This window comes from Leptinotarsa decemlineata, unplaced genomic scaffold, assembly GCF_025532065.1.
Source record: "Leptinotarsa decemlineata unplaced genomic scaffold, Ldec_3_MD MMD2_tig00026282_RagTag_RagTag, whole genome shotgun sequence".
Classification (NCBI taxonomy): domain Eukaryota; kingdom Metazoa; phylum Arthropoda; class Insecta; order Coleoptera; family Chrysomelidae; genus Leptinotarsa; species Leptinotarsa decemlineata.
The window spans coordinates 13,644,302-13,666,529 of NW_027412668.1; the positions used below are offsets into that span (position 1 = coordinate 13,644,302).

The window sequence follows — 22,228 nt, forward strand, 5'->3', positions numbered from 1 at the left end:
TCCTAAATGTCCTGCCAGTTTGACCAATATATACCTTAGGGCACGTTCCACACTTTAATTTATATACCCCTGATTTCTCGAATTTAGATGTCTTATCTTTATTATTTTTAACTAGCTTTCCCAACGTATTACTTGTTCTATATGCAATTTTAATATCTCTATTTCTCAAAAATGAAGCCACTTTTTCCGTTGGTTGTCCAAAATAGGTTAAAGCTCTATAATTTTGATTATCTACCTTATCAATGGGAAAAACGTCTCGCATCGCTCTTGTGTAGACTTTCTTGGCAAGTATTTTGTTTATTAATTCGGCTTTAAACCCATTGTTTACCGCAATTTGCTTGATGATATTGAGTTCTTTATCAAAATTATCTATTGAAAGAGGAACATTGACTAATCTATGAATCATGCTATTATAAGCTGATACTTTGTGTTGATACGGATGGGTAGAATCGTAATGTATCGTAATATCCGTATAGGACGGTTTGTGATAAATTGAAAAATCATGTTTGTTGTTCCTCCTACTAATTGTTAGGTCCAAAAAATTGATTGAGTTGTCTGTTTCTATTTCAATAGTGAATTTAATGTTCTCATGAATTTTGTTAATATCCCGATGAAAAGTATCTAATTGCCTCTTAGTACCTGTAAAACATACCAAAACGTCATCCACATATCTATGCCAATACAAGAAATTCTTAATCAAAGGATGTTTAAAGATTGACTTCTCTAGATTATCCATGAAAATTTCTGCAAGTAATGGGCTTAATGGATTTCCCATAATTAAACCTTTTGAGGAGGAATAAATATTGTTGTTGAATTGAAAATAATTTTGGTTGAGACATAATGACAGAAGGTCAATTATTTCTCGTTTTATGACTGGGTTCACTCTATTTTTATCTAATAATTCTATTACTAAAGTAATAGTATCATCTGGAGGTATACTGGGAAATAGATTCTGCACATCAAAGGATAGTAATTTTGCGTTGTCTGGTAGAGATAAGTTCTCTATTTTATTGATTAAGTCATATGAGTTCCGTAGACTAAATTTTGGTTGGAAGTTACTATGGTTTAAGATGATATTGATAAGCCTTTCTGATAATTTCACTGATGGTGCAGTGACAAAGGAAACCACTGGTCTAATTGGATAACCCTGTTTGTGCAGTTTTATGAGTGAATATAATTTTGGCATTTGGGGGTTCATCAATGTTAATTTGAACTTTTCCCTTTCTGTAAAAAGTATGTTAGAATTTTTCAAAAAATCTTTCACTTGTCTTTGAAATAAATTAGTTGGATCACGTTTCAGCGTTTCAAAATTTCCTAAATTCAAGAAATCAAGGGTTCCGTTGACATAGTCCTTTCGATCAATAGCAACTACAGTATTGCCTTTATCTGCTCTAGTTAATATAACATTATTTTCGTTAATTTTACTACGTATTGATTTAACAAGTTTCAATTCATTCGTAAAAGTACCTTCTTTCAGAAATTCTGACTTTATGAGATGTGACGCCAAATGTTTGTTATTAATGTTATTCAATGTCCCTCCTAATGCCATTTCAGTTTCTATTCCCAAAATTTCAAAGTTGTTAGTGCTATTTTTATGTCCAATGTTGTATTTGAAACCTTTTTCTATCAACCCATTTTCCATGTCTGTGAACTGAACTTTCGATAAATTTATGAACCTGTCATAAAATTTATGATTCGAGAAATTGTTTCTAATAGATAGAGATGGTTTCTGTGCTATTAGTGAATTTAGTTTTTTCTTTTGAATGCAGTACTTTTTATGAATGATTTGATTTACTTGTTCTCTTACTCTAACATCTAAAATATCGAATTCTATAGATATGTGGATGACGTTTTGGTATGTTTTACAGGTACTAAGAGGCAATTAGATACTTTTCATCGGGATATTAACAAAATTCATGAGAACATTAAATTCACTATTGAAATAGAAACAGACAACTCAATCAATTTTTTGGACCTAACAATTAGTAGGAGGAACAACAAACATGATTTTTCAATTTATCACAAACCGTCCTATACGGATATTACGATACATTACGATTCTACCCATCCGTATCAACACGAAGTATCAGCTTATAATAGCATGATTCATAGATTAGTCAATGTTCCTCTTTCAATAGATAATTTTGATAAAGAACTCAATATCATCAAGCAAATTGCGGTAAACAATGGGTTTAAAGCCGAATTAATAAACAAAATACTTGCCAAGAAAGTCTACACAAGAGCGATGCGAGACGTTTTTCCCATTGATAAGGTAGATAATCAAAATTATAGAGCTTTAACCTATTTTGGACAACCAACGGAAAAAGTGGCTTCATTTTTGAGAAATAGAGATATTAAAATTGCATATAGAACAAGTAATACGTTGGGAAAGCTAGTTAAAAATAATAAAGATAAGACATCTAAATTCGAGAAATCAGGGGTATATAAATTAAAGTGTGGAACGTGCCCTAAGGTATATATTGGTCAAACTGGCAGGACATTTAGGAATCGAATCCAGGAACATCATAAGAGCTATGTAAACAAGAAAACAAATTCAACGTATTCAAATCATCTTCTAGAAGAAAATCACATCTTTAATGAAGAATTCGAAATTTTGCACATTGAAAATAAAGGTTTTAAACTGAATCATTTAGAAGCAATGGAAATTAATAAACTTAAAAATTCAAATATTCTAATGAATGACCAATTAGATTTGAATAGATCACCATTATTGAACTTGTTTTCTTAAAAACCCATAAAGAATTATTATTGATGTAGATGGTAGGCAATTTGCTTTAGGTAAGCATAATCGAGCAGGTAGGCGATGTAGAGATTCAGGTAATTTCTTACAGGTAGTCTCGATTGTGGTTACCTGTAGTATATAAATATGAATGTAAGGATGCTTGGATGTATTAATCATTTGAAAAAGCTAATGTTTTAGCGAAACATGTTATGATTATTTTCAATAAAGTTAGTGGAGATCAAATCGTTTAAGTGTAGTTTGTGAAATTACTATGGATCTTCATCAAGTAACGGCCGAATCAATCAGAAAAAACATAAATTTATTGCACCTGTGACAGCTAAATCTGGTTTTCCTACTTTTTTTGGAGGAACAGTAGAAACAACGTCCATGTGCAGGAAGTGTAGGAGTTTGATTTTCATCAATAGTGTAGATTTCGTGTATTCTCAATTCAGTTGTTCTGGGAAGACCATTAGAGTTGACACGCTTTTTAACATGAGCTTCTACCAATTGATATCCAAGATCTTCTATAAATGATCTTCTTGGAATCGGAGTGTTATCTTTATTATTATTATTTTGGTGTATTATATAGGAGTTAATAGAAGCTATGTTCAAGGCACCATACAAAATTACCATAGGCCAACGCCGTGTATTTCTTGCACAATCGTAAGCTGCACATAATTTGTCAACGGTGTCCACTCCACCTTTTGTACGATTGTAGTCAATTATAATTTGTAGCTTATTAGTTTCACTATCAAGCGAATCATCTTTCCTGTGCCAGGTCGAGAGGAGAATTACATTTTTATTTTTTTTCCTAATGTACGACAGTAGGGTAAACTTTTCTTGATACCCGAATATAGTTGTTCCTTCAAGGTCTCTTCATTTTCATTTCGTTAGGAATTTGTGGTTTGTTTTTTCTCAGTGTACCTGTAACTGTCAGCCCATAATCATTCAATAGTTTATAAGCTAAGGTAGTAGAACTAAAAAAATTGTCCATGGTAACATTACGGTGTGAGCCCCATATGGGTTGGCATAACCTTGGCACTAGTGAAATATTGGATGTATCTAAACTATATGGACCCACTGGTTGTGTACCACATAAGATCTCCATTTTAGCAGTGTAAAACATTTTTGCGTCTACTAAAGAATAAACTTTCAACCCATATTTGTTGGGTTTACATGGAATTTAGACTCTGAATCCACAGCGACCTTTGAATGACCACAACATTTCATCCACAGTTACATACTTCGACAGCGAGAAATATTTGAGCAAATTTTCATTCAGTTCATCAAAAAATTCTCTTACTGCTGCTAGTTTATTTGATTTTACCTCTGTTCTTGTAGTAACATCGTCCATTCGGATATTTTGCAGCAAAAACTTGAACCTTTCAATTGTCAATCTGAAAATCTCTATTCCCATGCCATTGGATCTGAACAGATCGCGTATATTTTGGCGACCACTTTTTGATTTTCCAGAAATCGAAAGCAGCCCAAGTAGGGCTTTCAGTTCATCAATATCAGTGAGTCTGGCTGTTCTATATTCCTTAGAATATTGTTTCCTTTCTATTTGTCTGTTAGTGTGGACGACAATTCTTTCTAACATGGTGTCAGTGATGAATAAACTCCATATTTCAATTGCAGTTTTTTCTCTTCTGCTAAACCTTTTACTCCTGGTAACCTTGTTATAATATTATCTGACCGTGTTCTTACATTTGGATATCTGGTAAAATGTTTTGTCCATCTGGTGCCATCTTTGGAAATGAAACAAGGGATACGAACAGACCTGTTGGTTTCAGGTTCTGCAGCACCTTCTTCAATATCATCGTCGAACATTTCTTGCTCGGTATCCGAGTTTTCCTCCTGAACCAATAACTGATCTTCTTCTAGGCTACCGTCACTGTCTTCAGCTAATTCTATATCGCTATCTACCTCTTCAAAGAGCTGTTGAAGTCTTCTGACTTCTTCTTCGTAACACCATGAAGACATTTTTATCTGAAACCATTAACCAACTATTAAAAAAATATAACATTTCATAGAAAAAAAATTTTATCTTACCACTTTACTAAATCAAATCAGTTACGGGACGACTAACATCGGTCTTCGGTCATCTCAAATGAGGAAAACAGTCACAACATCCACCTTTAACGCTTCAGCAGACACTGATCAGTTAGGATTTAGGATTAGGAAGGTACTGAGAAGGCAAAATTTTAACGCTGGCAATCGGCCGTATTCGGAATAATTCGTAATCGTCGGTCTCAGAGACGTACTGTTAGTCCCGGAAGGTTAATGGAGAGGTTAACCGGCATAACTGTAGAATTTGGAGCGATACAAATACTCATCTAGAAGCTCTCACTCAACATCCAGAAAAGCTGAATGTTTGGGTAGGAATTTTGGGAGACCACCTAATTGGACCTGTGTTTATTCCTTGTAATTCAACTGGCGAACGTTATCTTAAAATGCTGAAAAATACGATTGAGCAATTAGAAAATGATCCTCTACTACTTGAACAACAATTGCATTTCCAACAAGACGGAGCTCCTCCGCACTACGCCGCACCAGTTCGCCAATACCTCAATTTGCAATATCCCGGTCGTTGGATATGGACTTCCCCTTGTGGGGACATCTCAAGCCCAAGATTTTTGTGACTCACCCTGAACATTTGGACGAACTACTCCAAAGAATTGTGAATGAGTATCGTCAAATAACTCCAAACACGCAGATTTGATTTTTTTATTGTAAGCATGATGATAAAATAATTCAATTTTTTCAAGAATGTGATTTTTTGAAGATTGTTCAATTTCACTAGCTCGGACTTCCATTGTCTACTATATAAAATGATTTGAAATCCCTAAAACAACTAAAAAAGAAGAATTGAAAATGAATAGCTGAAAATAACAATTATATTAACCGAAATGAAGCTAAAATGAAATAATAGTCAAATAAAATACAAGTGAAAATACACACACAGCGAGGGGAAACCAGCAAATCAGGAATAGCAGACCATGTTTGGACCCATCAACACAACATCGAGTGGTCCCAAGCTGAGATCTTGCACAGAGAGGAACATTAACACACACAGCGAGGGGAAACCAGCAAATCAGGAATAGCAGACCATGTTTGGACCCATCAACACAACATCGAGTGGTTTCAAGCTGAGATCTTGCACAGAGAGGAACATTGGTTTAGGAGAAAATTCAAGGGAGACGCATACATGATTTCCAACAACGTATTCAGCCAAGGCATCGTAGAAATTCGCAACATATGGAAACCCGAAAAATGGCCAACTCCCGCCAAAACGGTCATCTCCCACGGAACCACTGAAGCGAAAAATGGAAAGCGGGGATAAGTGAAAGTACTCGAACGACCTATAAATAGTCATCTCTCGGAAGAATCAGTCCAGTCATCACCCGAAAACGATTGTAGATACTAACAATCGAAACGTCGTGTACTAACGTGACTTGGAATCTCTCCAGTTTTTATTTTTATTGTCTTTTTTCATTTCTTTATTTTTATTTATTCAATTGTTATATTTTTCTTGTATTTTATTTCACTATCATTTCATTTCAGGTTTATTTTGGTTGATATAATTGTTATTTTCAGCTATTCATTTTGAATTCTTCTTTGTCAGTTGTTTCAGGGATTTCAAATCATTTTATATAGTAGACAATGCAAGTCCGACCTAGTGAAATTCATCTTGAAACATTGTCAATCACCTTCAAACAAAGATTGTTCAAGTTTGTAAAAAAGGGCTCAATAAAAATGGGCTTGTGCATGTAAAATAAGTAAATTATTCAAGGTGGCTCATTCGAGCTGCAAAATTGATTACTGGCGAAAACGGTTCATCAAATTTACGTTTTTCATACACCGTTGTAAAGAGACTTCCAAGACCTTTCAAATAAAGTATCACTCAACCCCTATCTCCCCAAAACAAAATCATTCGACGTGTTTCGGGAAATTTTTCCATTCACTATGAGATAAGAAATATACGGGGTGGAAAACTAGCAAATTCCTGGTGTACTCCAAAGTTTCTATCGAAAATACTTGCTTTCATCTGATCATCATCAACTATTTTAATCATTTCAGTACGAAGCATCCGTGAAAATTGTTATTTTTAAACGATTTATTCTTTAGTGTAATTCAATGTTCATATGAAAGTAGTAGTCTCGAAATTATTTCTTTTCTTTGGTGTATTTCAATGTTAATGCGAAATTAGTTATTTCGGATGGATTTTTTGTCAGTTTATATTTGGAAAAAACTCCTAGGCAACTTTTTTTATAGTAAAAAAGCCTGAACACTTCTCATTTTGGATCGCATGTTGAAGTTTATATTTTTTAGCGAGTCAAATTTTTAATTTAGCCCAGATGAATATTTTCATTCGGTCCATATTTTTCAATTTTCACTGTAACAGTCTATATTATGGTTTATATTTCATTTGATCAGTGACATTAGTACAAGACGCAAGAAATTGAAAAGATTTATTTGTACATATAAAGTCACTTATGTAGTTAACATCAGTACTGGTATTCATCACACAAATAGAATTCGTTTCATGTCTCATTTTTGGAATGAGTACAAGCAATAAATATAGAACAGGTTGTAGACATCCAGATTGATAGTGGTTTGTCGATCATTTTGCTTAAGACTACTTGGTCAATGATGTTATTTCTTCTTAAACTGAAATAAAAAAATAAATAGATAAGTACGAGAGGAACTTCAGTTACAATTACAGTTACAAACAATGAACAATTAAATAATGTGTGCTCGTGAAAAACTCTCGCTACCCCTATCAACTTTTGGAAGGCGTTGCAAAGACAATAGCATTGCATCATTCGTCACCAAAGAGGCGCTACAACAGATCAGTTTCATTTCGCGACCCCATTTCGCACGGATAGCAGAACATACATGCCTATATTTTTTGGCATAATGTTACATCAGCTTGTCCATGAAGAAGGTTTCGTTTATAGCTGAATGGCGTGTTTCTGAAGATAAAAGAGTTTGAAGTTTTTCCCTCTAGAAAGATCTAGAACATTTCAGAGTATCCAAAAGCATTTCACAATATTCCAGAATACCTGAAAACAATCTGGAATGTTGTGGAATATTCTGGAACAAGCTGTTATATTCAGAAAAATCCTGCTAGATTCCAGATCTTTGTAGAATATTCACCTGGAAAGCGTGTTCTCGAAGGGTGGAAGATTTGTTTTGCAGAAATTTCTACTACTGAATTTCTCACCCTTGAAAAAATATTCCATGAACGTGAACATGTGAACCTGTGATTAATTTCACGCTGTAACAAAAATCACACATATCTTGTGACGTTACACTAGCTTTCGAGAAGTGCGCAGTACAAAGTCGAGTTCTTCAACAACGGTAAATGCTATGATTTAGAAATTTTTGGCATTGCATTCTGTATGATTAACACTATCAAAATATATACAAAAATTAGATTCGGCTGAATGACCCTATTGACAATATGCAGGACGCCTGAAAAAACAATAGAACAAAATTTATTAGAATTAAGTATTGGAAATAGTGAATTGGTGGTGTGATTGAGTACCAGGCTCTCGACCCTGGGATTCAAAGATCGAGCAGAACGTCTACCAGATATTTTTCCCGCGAAAATGTATCTAGTTGAAGGTGCTGAATTGATTTTGCTACGGGACTGCTGACGGAACCGCAAATAGTCTTAGTGCCCCTTGATGGTTCGGAAAGTTATCAACCCAGTCTCCCCTGAATGGTGCGATGAAAGTATTTTCGTTCTCAGATTCAAATTTGAAAAAACTTATATGAAGTGACTTACCAGCACGTCAACTATTTTTGGCTTGAATTCTTCTGAAGGTTCATTGCTACCAAAATCATCAGGTGATCTCAAATCTGATATATCAGATTGTGTCTCCATATTCTCTTCATCAACATGTTTTTCAGCATTGGCTTCTTGGTCAGACGTAGCGGAATATTCTTCTTCTTGCGCAGTGTCACTCTTGTCAGTCAAAAAATAATGATCATCATCGGTCACAGATTCATCCTCGCTCTCCTCTTTAATAGAAAGTTCCGTACTATCTGCAAGTCTACTATCTTCAACACTAGAGCCATCACTCAATCCGGTATCTAAGAAACCATTAAAAGTTGAAGATACAAATTTCATTTGTTTCCTCTTCGATATCTTTCTTCTACTAACGGTAAGTGTTTGAACCTCTTCTGGTAGATTTTCCTCCTCTAGTTCTTTATTCTTCAAATACGACTCCCAGGCTTCTAAAGAGTGTAGCGATACTGCCGAGACAACTCTCCTCCTTTCTCTCTTGAAATCTTTTTCTATTTGAGATGGTAAATTTTGAACTGAAGTAGATAATGGCGTGATATGGTAATTAGTATTCAAATTTTGAATAGAAGAATAGTGGCATTTTCTTACGTCGTCGATACTGTTACTCTTTCTGTAATCTACTTTTTTTATGTATTCCTCATGATAAATTATTTTTCGAATATTTGTTACTATATCACTTAAGAGTTTCAGGATTTCTTTGTAATGATTGTCTTTCACTTTCTCTAAAGCCAGCACTTGGTAGTCTGGGTCTTTCTGATCAGTAACTGAGTTGAGGCAATCATTGATGTTGATTTTGATTTCTTCCTCTAATTTTTCTGCGCAACTGAACATATATTTACAGAGTTCGTTCAGAGTTGGACTCATTCTGCTGTGATCGCTGGAACTGAAAAACTTTTGTTCAGTACTGAGATTAAGATATTCATTATCTTAAGCAATAATAAATGTTGGAAGAGACTTCAAAAACGATGCTCCGATGAAATTAAAAAAAAGGTGAACAATTGTCATTTCTTTCATGGATTTGACATCTCATTTCTAGGTTTCAGTTGAAACGACATCTGTTTGGGGCTCGATTTGATAAAATATTCTGAAACCAATTTCAAAGGTGACAATAAGAGAAAATGAACATCTTATCAAACGAAATAAGTGAAGAGTTTTTGGTCGAACCACTGAATACCCACGGGAAGACATTTCAGCAGGTGGTGGTTAGTCTCTTCAGTTGACCTGTGAGAAAACGATTCTCTCTCCTATATATTTGGAAAGAACTTCTTCTACCTTCCTGATAATGTTATGTCTAATTTGTTGAGAACTCTTATAACATCCAGATGTTCAGATAACTAAGATGATCTGAATTCTGCTTAGATGTTGCATGCTTTGCTTTCCATTAGTAGAACGTATGTAATTTGATATTTTGAAAGAAAGAGTGAACAAAACGTGAAAAAAGGATAATGTCGTGAACTGTTCAGAATCTTCATTTATGTACTGAGGAAATTGCAACTGATCAATTTCTGTAATGTAGCTAGTGTAGTAGTAAGTGTCAGTAAATTCAAATCTCTTGTGTAATAAAATAATAGGATGAATAAAATGAATAGAAATAGAAGATATCTGAAAGGTCATTTAATGCCAGTTTCTCAATGGAGCTTCAACTTCCCAGAGGAAATTTATGTCGTGGCAACTCAAGCAACGCTGTCATCCTCAGAATGAAATTGATTCACTTTTCCCGGTAACCAAGACTGACAGATCAAAATGAATCAAAAGTTCGAAATTTTCGTGGGATACTTGGGTCCAACCACTAACCCCTCTGTTAGAGAGTGTCTAGCAAGCTAGCAAGAAAACTGATTCGTCGTGAGATGAAAAAGTACTATTGTTGAGTGACGAGAAATTTAAATTGATTTGATCGAGATGAGCGCGCTATGTCAAGATTCAGTTCCTTAAAAAGCGTAATGAATGTATTTTCACGCTTTTTGCATCTTTTTGCATCATATTCTATTGAAATGCTTCATACTGGTACCATATAACTGATATCAGAAGATGCGACGGATTGGTCTAGTGTGAGAAACCGACGTTACTGGAAAATGTAAATCGGAGAAGTTTTTGCTCTATTACAAAATAACCAATAATTGAAATTTCGAGAAAACTGAAGACCTAATTTATGAATATCTCAAAATGGAGGATTCTTTGATTATCGCTTATGGATTTCTACTCCTTAAAATTGGGTCAGTTAATTTTGTTAACTCTTTATTTGTCATTGAATAAAGAATCGTTTCAGCTTTCGTTTAATGGAGTTTTCATACTTCAAGAAGTTTTCAATATGAACTAACTGGTCAAACCCAAAATTTTGTGAAAGCTCATAGTATGGTCTCTTCTGGTATGGCTTTGCTTACAGGATGTTTCGTTTGAAAACAAAGTAATGCGAATTTTCATTTCTCCTGCAAGAAATAAGCATCACTCGATAAAATCATGAACATTGAATGAAATTTTGTATTCAATTTTATCGAGTAGGAAATATCTGAGTGTTGTAGGATCCCATTTTGTGACACCAATCTCACCATAACTTCCCCACTACTTGATATAAACCATGACAACCTTATATTTTTGAGAATCATTCTTTTGAGGAAAATCAATGAAATGAAAATGTTTAGGATTTTTGAAAAAACACAACACACATATACATTACATAGCTTTCAATACTCTCTACTTTTATTATTTGGGATATTTTTTTATCCCCAATAGGGAAGCATATATCGTCTACTCACAAATAATTGATACACTATGTAAGTAATAACTCACCATGTTGGATGTGATATTGGTCTGAATTCTCGATTCTTTTTGAAGACTGTGTTATTTCTAAGCTCAGAATAAAAACAAAAACTACGCAGAAAATGGAAGAGATAATCAAATCCCTTCACGTAATTCAAGTCAACTAAACGATTACTTTGCGTCCCTTCCTTTCTACTATAAAAACGAGTGTTTTCTTTGAATCACCACCTCAATAAAATCAAACTGCTAATTAACGTGAACAAAATACTGATTAGGAACAAGCGTAGTCGATCCCTCCTCGATTTAAAATTCGAGAGAATCTTATGTGTGGCAACTACATTATGGATTTTAACGTATTCAAAAAACATTGTACTGTGAGATTTTCACGTGTCGCTTTTTTTAAAATCGTTTAGTGAATTTCTCACAACAAAGTGTTTTTGAATACGTTAGTTATGGATTTTCATCAAGTATCGATCAATTCCATCATATATTATGAATTTTGGTTGGTTGGTTGGTTGGGTAACAGAATGATTTTTTTCTTAAAATAACAATTGATTTCTTGTCGACATGACGTTTCAAATTTGACTGAATTATTCTTCAGAGCTCTATAATAATGAATTTTTATAAATATACCTGTAACAAAACGTATACGGTTATTATCGTTTCCATTCCACAAGAAATAAAAAGTTCTTGATTGAAATACTCACCGAAAAGTAATTTTTTCGTGTTAATAAATTATTAAAATATTAATATTATCAACACGGAAAAAACTACTTTTCGGTAAGTAATTTAATTGAGAACTCATTATTTCTTGTGAAATTGAATCCGATCCGTATAGTATACATCCGTAATCAAGTATGGATCGAATGTACGACTTGAAGAACAATAAAGAAATTCTGGGATCTGCCCCCATTAATTTCTACAGAAGCATTTGAGAATGTTTATGCCTTTTTCACATTCGAACGTAGTTGATATGCTTCTTCCATGTGAGCTCATTAACTAAAATCAACCCTAAATATTAATAACTAGGTACTACTCGGATAGACAGAGAGCCTAGATTGATGTTATCTCCAGCTCTCAGTCTGTGCCTAGTAAAGAACATCACTGCTGATTTTTCTGGAGGAAAGAAGAAACCATTTTCGATTAACCAATATTTAAGGCAATACATGATGACCAATACTAAGGTCTACTACACATTCGGAATACGTCTCACGGCCTGTATAAATACGAGATCACCCGCATATTGAATACATCTTATGATTTCTAAATAGTTTACCAATATTAGCTAAAGTTTTCGCATTGAGTCCAAAATTCCTGAATTCTTACTCGAGTATGTTCCAAACAACTAATTTATATGCCTTCTTAAAGTCCAGAAACAATCCTGGTAAATAATGATTATCTGCAAAAGCACACTGTATGTCATTATTGGTATAGTGATTTGCATTCAAAACTTCCGAAAAAGTACATGTGAATGTTATCAGTTATCCTCCTTTGGTACTACTCTTCTCAAATTTAACGACAATTGCAGTTTTTTATAATCTGAATACATCGAATGAAATATGAAGAATAACGAAAGTTATTCAATTTGTATAATTTAGATAATTTAGGAAACAGTTGCTACATAAATTGCATTTTACAAGTATTGTTCATGACGAAGAATTTCAAGAATGAGGTTTAAACGATGAACGATAACGAGAATTTTTCCTACTTATTCACCAAACTCAAACACCCGTTCATGCAGCTGCAGTTTCGTAAGAATGTATGATCTTTCTCATCAACCAATTTCCTAGATACTCGTTAGGACAACAAGAGGATTGTTCCGAATTCTTGTTGAATTCTCTTCGAGAGCAGGAAAATAGCAGAATCAATATTCCTGACCTCTCTGGACTGAATGGTTCCGTACAGTCTATCTCGTCTATTTGCTGGAATAAATCCTAACTAGTTCACTTTGTAATACATGTTCAAGAGATAGCAAAAACGTATGTGACTTTATGGAACTTCAACTATCGTTTCTTAACCAGTCCGTGCTTATTGCTAAATCAACTGAAAATAGAACTTTTAACGGGTGATGATCAACTGTATTGCGCCAAACTAACTGACTATTATAAGACAAGAAGTAGGGCTGAGGCACCAGTCAATCTAATAATAACACTGATGATCTTCAAACATGACTCAACCTCTGACGGAAACACCAAACTCTTACGAAGGTTTGAAATAAATGAGCACTTCAATCTAGCAGACCACTATCATAATCTTCATGTAGTTATTGTTTACTGTTTTTCTGGCGTTGAAAGTGGTCATTATTACGCACTGGTAAAGACGTAACGGACTGGTTTAAGTTTGACGATAGTCGTGTCACTGAATATTCTGGTAATATTCTGAATTTATTGTAGCCTCTAGAGACACCCTTCATTTCATTCTATGGAAAAGAGGACATTGGCAGATCAAGATTTCGAGATGATGTGGTGCTGCAGGTTTTACGGGTTTTCCTGCAGCTGAAAAAGCAAATGCCCTACTGGAATCAAATCAAGTCACCCCGGAGCGCCAATTAATTTTTGTTGATGGATTGATGGATGTAGTCGTTATTACTACGTGGTAGGAGATCATAATGAAAAAAAGATAAATTGAACACATTGACGAAACTGCATTAACGTTAGTTACAAATAAAAGTGGTAAAAAAACATAGAAATTTCAATTTCTCTCCTCTTCATTATAATAATTTGTATATCACGAATTTGTATTTTTCATCTATTATTTTCCCCAACCCCATTTGTCTACTGTCTCCATATAGCATAAACGATTTCCATGAAGTCGATGACAAAGAATGGCATAACCTTTGACCAATTACTGCATGAAGATTATATTTTCAGTAGTTTCCGAAAAGCCAGCAAAACTGTATACTTTCATATTGCTCTATATTTTTGAAACTGGGAAGTTTTAGACATATCCAACATATTTTCTTCAGAACTTGACAAAATATCACAAAAAAAATTTTAAACCAAAATTATTACTTCCTGAATAGTCAGTACTTGAAAATTTAAACTATCCTTTTCCATTAGAATGATTAGCTTAGAAATCAATGTTTGGTTAATGTCAAACATAATATTTCTCGCTGTAATTGATGTTTAATCAGGATGAAACTCGTACAGATGATTCATTAGGTGAAAATTCCATTTCCATCGATATTATAACATGATGTCTGACAAGCGTAGACATATACCAAAAATAAATATTCAGTTCTCTTATTGATGAATAACAAACAAAAAACATGTTCATTTCTCCAGCAAATAACTCTATCAAATAACTTGTGGATTGAAATACTCACTCACATTTTCTCGTTCACTGACCAATATGTTCTCAAAATGATTCACAATTTCCCACTCGTTGAGCGACAGCGAATTTGTAACTGTATTTGAAGGTGATGATTAAACACCTTATCTCTGTTATCTCACTAACGAAATTTTTGCGAATAGCCTAACAACAATACTCAATGATATTTGCTGTAAACGTCAACACCTTCAAAATCAATAATCTACATGCAACAAAGGTAATTATCGACTAATCAATCGGACTGTTTTCTTTTGGGGAGTTTGTAATGCTTCATTGTAAAACGAAAGACTTCACAACATTCTTACCCCAACTCTTTTCTATCAAGGACATCTAGTAACTGTCCATAAGGAGTGACCACTGAAGGGGAGATATTACAAGGTACAGTGAGATTTGTTCTACTCATTTAATCAAACACCATATGCACATTGGTTTGATCCCAACTGAAGAATCATCAATGTTTACTGCGTATCATCCGACACGTGCTAAGAATCGCATGTTGAAAGGTAGGACCCTGTTTATACTCGGCTTGCAGAAGTATCGGCTTCTGAGAGTTGTGGTCCGTAAGAAAGCGGCTGGTCAATGGAGAAACACATCTCAAAACACGTACATATAGACATAAAACAATATAGTCACTTTTAATACCTTTAAGTGAATTGTAACCAAAACCATTGTATTACACCGCAGATGCTGGCTGCACGCCTATTTCGAAAAAAATACCTTTTTTTGGGTATACACTCGAGTTCTGTCCGGGAGTTAATTACATACCCCTGAATCCCGTCCGTAGTCTTTCCCCTACAGGCAAGAAAATTACCTTTACGGCAACAAAAGACAGGAGACTCTGAAAGGAAATGTATGTATCAAACCAGAAAAAAAAAATTAAACAGAAAATGTGAAAAAAGCAAAAAAGGAGTATGTATGATAACGTTATCACAAACAGTAAGAACCCGGCAAAAACAGTTTGGAAGAAATACAGAGTAAGTCAGGTAAAAGTATCAACAACAATACCTGCCTTGCTGCAAATGATTTCTGTTAATTCAGCTCCACAATGATTGATAACATTATTAAATAAATGCATCTCAGGGATGAAAACGGGGATGATCTCGTAAAAATGACTGTGAAAGATTCATTATTCTTGAACCCCACAAATGAAATAAAAAGTGTGATGAAAATACTCAAAAATAGTTCAAGTACGGAAATCATAAGCATACCACTCGCACACCCAGTTAACACATGCATGGAAAAGGGAGAATATCCATCACATCTGAAACTTTCTAGAGCAACCCCAATTATGAAAAAAGGTGATATAAATAACTGTGATATTTATAGATATATAACAATTACAACAATAATATCAAAAATAATTGAAGTAATCATCAAAGACAGAATAACTAGCTTTTTGGAAAACGGAAAACATCTCGATGACTACCAATATGGATTACCTATGATCTCAGATCAACTTCACAAGCGTTTTCTGAGTTAATTCACTCAAAGCAAAAAATGTAGACGTAGAGATACATTCACGTGCAATGCTATGCGACTTGTCGAAAGCCTTCGACAGTGTCTCATATGGCATCCTATTAGAAATACGGGATACGTGGACCAGCTCTTCGACTCATTGAAACATTCATTACGGACAGACAACAATACATATCCTACAATACTGTGACCTCCAGGGCCATACAAATCAACACGGTGTGCCTCAGGGTTTAGTTCTGGGGCTACTATTGTTTATCATCTATATGAATGATCTGTCAACCTTCTTGGACATCGCAGAGTTATTTATGTACGCAGATGACTCAACTTTTTTAATCAGAAGCAGGAATTTAGAAGCGATCGATGTTAGTTGAGACACTGTCACAAGGTGAAGCTTATTTCAACGCAAATATTTTATCTTTGAATGAAAAGAAAACTGAAGAAATAACTGTCTCAAAAAATACAGCAAATGATTCATGAGTCACATAGATTCCAACCTCAACTGGAAAGAACACGTTCAGGAATTGCAAAAAAAGTTGTCCAGCAGCAATTTTTATTTAGAAATCTCAGAGAAATATTATCAGTTGAAGTGCTGAAAACTGTATACTACGATTCACTGTCACTTAATGTATGGGATTTTATTATGGGGCACAAGGTCAGCGTGCCTCCAGTTATTAATGAATAAAAAAAAATGTTAGAACTATGGCTAAGGCTGGGACAAGGAAACACGCCAAAACATTGTTCATCAAAATGCATTAACATCCATGTATATACAGGCTGATTCACGGTGGATGGCACATTAGACGTTTCTGGTGAACCAGACAACGGATCACTTTGAAAATTTAATGGAGGGCATATTCGGACATTCTCTAGCCAAATAAAATATTTTCGACAATGAGGTGTTGCCGCTTCTATTAGAAAGCAGTAGCAGTAGCTTTTTTAAAGTTTATCCAAACATATTGAAATTGTTCTGAATTCGTATAAATTTCTTGAGGTTCATTGGCGGTAGATTCGGATACATTTCATTGAACTTTCTACATGTTCTGCTGATAATTTTGTCACACTGTCCAAAAATAATAAACAAATTCATAAGAACTTTGTTTGAATAGTTTTGTTCCATCGTTTTGAAGGTATTTGCAACTTCTGAAGTGACGAAAATGTCGATATTATTAGGAGAATGTCACAACGCTACTGTCAAATAGTAATCATGGCCTGCTTACCAAATACCGAATGGAAATACCATTCTGAAGGGACATTTTCACAAATAAATGTTCATAAGTCCGAAACTTGACTAGTTAGGTATAGGTATGATATACATAGAAAGAAAGCAAATTTCAGCAGCTTTCCGAATTTCCAATAATATACAGGGTGTTCCATTTAAAATAGTCAAATTTCAGCAACTTTTTCAAGCAAACGAAAAAACTGTATTTTTTTACCACCCTGTATTGAAGTAACGGAGATTAGGCTGACGTGTGGGAAGTGTCCAAGTATCACCTAACTCCAAACCAAATTTCGATATCATAGTACTTCTCAACTAAAAGATATCGGCATTTTTAGAAGTCATGATTTTCGAAGAAAAAAATTGAAATTAATTTTTATTTCGAAAACGGTAACAGATAGGTATAGGGAAATATCAAAAAAAGTTGTCGGGCAATTGTTGGAGATTCCAAAAATAATATTATATACAGAGGTTCCATTTGAAAAATCAAAGTTGCTACTGCTTTCTAATAGAAGCGGCAACACCGCATTGTCGAAAATATTTTAGTTGGCTAGAGAATGTCCGAATATGCCCTCCATCAAATTTTCAAAGTGATCCGTTGTCTGGTTCACCAGAAACGTCTAATGTGCCATCCACCGTGAATCAGCCTGTATGTCACAGAAGCCATCTTGTGGATACACAAAAACAAAAATGCGAACACTACGGAGAGTAAAATTCACAAGTACAATAGCCGTAATGAAGAATTGTATGGACTACCTCGAGTAAACTACACTAAAACAATGAAGTAGACTGACTATCTGCCAGTTAAACCATATAATCTCATACCGGTGGATTGGAAGACATTCACTACAAAAAATTGAAACACTATTTAAAAAAATCACTTCTTGTAAATCCACTTTATGATGTTAAAGATGTTTTCTCCCATGCATTCTCCCTTGCATTTCTACATCGCTTTACAAATTTTATATACATTTTTATATTACTACACCTCAGTCTTGACGTACCTACACAATTATGTTGTGAATTTATTTCACAAAACATTTTTGTAATTTTTAATAGACTAGTTCGAATTTTCTGTGCTCTCTGTATATGAGAGTGTGGGTATTCAGAAAAGTACAATAAAACGATGACTGTTCATTAGTGACAAATATGCAGATGTGGAGATCAATTCGAAAGGTAATCCGGATGAAGCCTTATGATATGATATATATCGTATAATAATGATGATAATATAATTGAAATATGCTTTTGCAGTTTCTCAGACCTCAAAGCGGAACCTTGCGGAATACCCAATTCGAGATAGGTGTGATTTGTGTGAGAGTTAAACGAAGTGCAATATGTGCATTTGTATGAGTGACGGTATGACAAAAAGGCACTGACCTAAGCTCGTTTACAAATTTATTTCTTGCATTATAAAATGTTTCTGAAGGACTGGGTGACTTATTTCTACGGAATTACTCCAGAAACATTCTTCCTATTATATTTATGAGCTCCACATCTCCATAAAAAATTCTGAACGCGTCATATTAGGTGAACTAATGAGCCATACTAAGGGACCACGTTTGAGAGGTAGTCAATTTTGCTGTAACGTAGTATCATTTAGAATGTCAATTGATTTTGTCAATATACCTAGCGTCTACCTATCGGTAATTAAGTAGACGTGATTCCTCAGAAGAGCCCACTTTATCACTTGATACGACTCATCTAGATGCCTTTGGGGGTATACGTAACATCTAAAGTGAACAATGGCAATTTATTTGAAATAAGGAAAAAAATGTTGAAAAATGAATTTGTAAAAATACTTCATTATCAGGATACCAATTTCCAAAAATGTCGGATGGAAATTTTAAATTGCTATTGAAAGAGATATCATCCTTTTCTTTTGGAGAAATAAGTTGATGAGTCATCAAACACCATTTTGTAATTAGCAAATTACGAACTCAGTATCTTGTCCCGTTCAGAAGTTGAGAGAAGGAGACTACTAGATGGACTAAAAGGTTCGTAGGCTAAGACACAGATGGCGCTAATAATATTAAATTCATTTGATTATCAATCAACCCTAACCTACAAAAGACACGTGGTCAAATTTGACAGCTGTTGGACTATCAATTTGTGGAATAGAATATTTTGAGTGAAGGAACTTCTGTTATTTTGAAGGAAATAGCAGTGTTAAAACAGCATTGCTTCTTGGCGAAAAAAAACTCTTTAAATCAAGGTTTGGCTTGATGAACATTATTCGGATTTTGCACCAGAAGCGGTTTGCTAAGTTTTAACGAGGTAAAATGAGCACCGATGACGATGTACTCAATAGACGCCCAAAGAGGTTGTTACCGACGACCGACGGTAACAAAAAAAAGTCCACAAAATAACTTTGAACGATCACGAAGAGAAGTTGATCAGTGTAGCTGAGGCTCTGAAGATATCGAAAGAACGTATTGGATATATCGTGCATGAATATTTGGGTGTGTGTAAGCTCTGTTCAAAGTGGGTACCGCGCTAGCTCACAATCGAGCAAAACAACAACGATTTGATGATTCTGATCAATGTTTAAAGCTGTTCTACCTCAAAAAACCCAAATTGATACATCGATATATGACAATGGATGAAACATTACTTAATTATTTCCCACCAGAATCAAAACGATAGTTCATTCGAATGGACTGCACGTGGTGAACCGATCCCAAATCGGCAACGAATTCGCAGAAAAACGGGTCCATTTGAAGGAGAAGAGAGTGATGTTCCATCAAGACAATGTACCGTGTCACAAATCAATGAAAACGATGGCAAAATCGTATGAAGTGGCCTTCGAATTGCTTCTGCATCCACCGTATTCTCCAGATCTGGCACCCACCGATTTTTTTCTGGTCTCAGAGTTAATCGTCGAATCATAGTACTATAAAAATAGATTCAAAAATAGTGTGACCGCTATAATATTTATATCGCCCTCGAAGGCATTTGAAGTATTGAATAATTAAAGCAAATTTCATAAAAAAACTATGTTAGCCTACAAACTTTTCAGCCCAATTGTTATTTACGTCGGTACTGTATAGTATCTTGTTATTTCAATAATATAGATTGATGTATTGAACGGCGCAAGAGGTAGAACTAAAGCAATATGTTAGTGAAACTAAAACTTCAGTACCACTTCCAGTGTCATTTCCTAGGTCTTGTACGTCAACTATGACTAATTTTCTATAAAAATATGCCAAAAGGAACCAAAAAGTGAAAGAACACATATGGTTGTTCGGCCCTGGAAGGAGGTTTTGTATTCTATAATTTTGAATGCGGAAGGCCATTAGATATACACATTTCATACATTCAGAATGAGTTGAATATTAATCCAATTCAGGGGTCTCCAAACTTTGAAGCCTTCGGGCCATAATGAGTTTTTCAGTTTGTTCCAAGGGCCATTTTCTGCCCTTAACTATATTTCTAGACTAGGATAGTCGCAAAGTGCGTGACCTAAGCAAACTTACGCTTTTTTGCATTTCAATGATTATTGTGCATTGTGACACTTAACGACATCTAGTGGCGAGTAGTGGTACTATGCACTATCTTTTTCAGCTAGCCGCTAGGTGGCATTAGGCGTAATTAAATATTTGGAATTACCGCGTTGGTTCAAGAAAGTTCTGGTTCTAGTGTATTCCGATCACCTCGAGATGGCAGTAATAATTGCATATAAAAAGGCTAGCGGCGCAACTGCGAGTTAGTCTGCGTAGGAAAGGCGGAGGAAGGGAAACTGTCAATTGTGAAATGAAGTAACACCCGTCAATAAAAATATTTTGATTTGACTTATTGTTTTTATGTGTGATTTGTTAGTATGGAAAAGAAGCGAAAAATCGACAGTGAATGCAGAACGTTCCAAGAAAAATGGAACTTTCAGTATTTTGTGATTGATTCCAGTAATATGGCGCTATGTTTAATTTGTAATGAAACCATAGCTGATCTCAAAGACTATAACATTAAACAACACTATGAATCGAAACATCTTCAAAGTTACTCCAAGTATATAGGAAGGAAAAATTTGATACTTTGAAACGCGGACTCAAATCGAAGCAATCTTTGTTTACCAAAGCGAATACTGAACAAGAGTCTGCACCTCACGCCAGCTTTCGTGTGGCTCTTGAAATCGGAAAACGTGGCAAACAATTCACCGATGGAGTAATGATAAAAGAATGCTTGATTGCAGTAGCCGAAGAAATATGCCCCGAAAAGGTAAATTTATTCAAAAGTGTCAGTTTGTCAGCAAACACCGTGGCTCGGAGGGTGCAAGACATCGCAGAAAATATATCATCTCAACTGTCTGACAAACATGGACATCATGAGTGGTTTTCTCTAGCATTGGATGAGTCAACGGATGTGTCAGATACTGCTCAGGTGTTGATTTTCATTCGCGGAGTAGATAAAAGCTATGAAGTGTATGAAGAACTTCTTGATATTGATAGTACGCTGGCTCAGTTGCGTCAGCGTTTTTTTGAACTTCGAGCAGAGATCGAAATTTTTTCAAATGAGAAGCAGCCCCTTTTGCCGATTTAAAAAATAGTGAATGGATGTGGGAGTTGGCCTTCTATGTCGATTTGACAAATCATATGAACGAACTGAATTTGAGATTGCAAGGAGAAAATCAGCTTCTTCCTGATTTATACACCAATATCAAATCCTTCAAGCAGAAAATAATACTATTTCAATCGTAATTACGTAAAAAATGTTTCACACATTTTGAAACATGTGAAATATTCAGCCACACTATAGAGACTGAATTTCCCGTCAATTTTGCAATCGAAACTTTGAGTGCTTTGAAGATAAATTTTGATACTCGTTTTTCAGATTTTGATGTCATTGCGAATAAAATTAAGTTTTTTCAAAATACTTTCAATTCTGACATTGAAAC

At 34.7% G+C, this 22,228-nt stretch overlaps 2 protein-coding genes across 4 annotated transcripts in view; one reads left to right on the top strand and one right to left on the bottom strand.

Moving 5' to 3' along the window:
• LOC111507545 (uncharacterized) overlaps positions 1-22,228 on the top strand; it is a 490,644-nt gene that overhangs the window by 329,043 nt on the left and 139,373 nt on the right. The window lies entirely within an intron of this gene.
• LOC111516363 (uncharacterized) lies at positions 7,203-15,535 on the bottom strand. 3 transcript variants are annotated; one of them, XM_074179847.1, is made up of 3 exons: positions 15,411-15,535; positions 8,538-9,441; positions 7,203-7,414 (listed from the first exon to the last, which is right to left on the bottom strand). In XM_074179847.1, the coding sequence occupies exons 2-3, from the start codon at positions 9,420-9,422 to the stop codon at positions 7,400-7,402; spliced, it is 900 nt and encodes a 299-aa protein (XP_074035948.1). In that variant the 5' UTR covers positions 9,423-9,441; positions 15,411-15,535; the 3' UTR covers positions 7,203-7,399. The 3 variants fall into 3 exon arrangements, with proteins under 3 accessions (XP_074035948.1, XP_074035947.1, XP_074035946.1); XM_074179846.1 differs by lacking the exon at positions 15,411-15,535 and adding an exon at positions 14,645-14,801; XM_074179845.1 differs by lacking the exon at positions 15,411-15,535 and adding an exon at positions 14,641-14,793.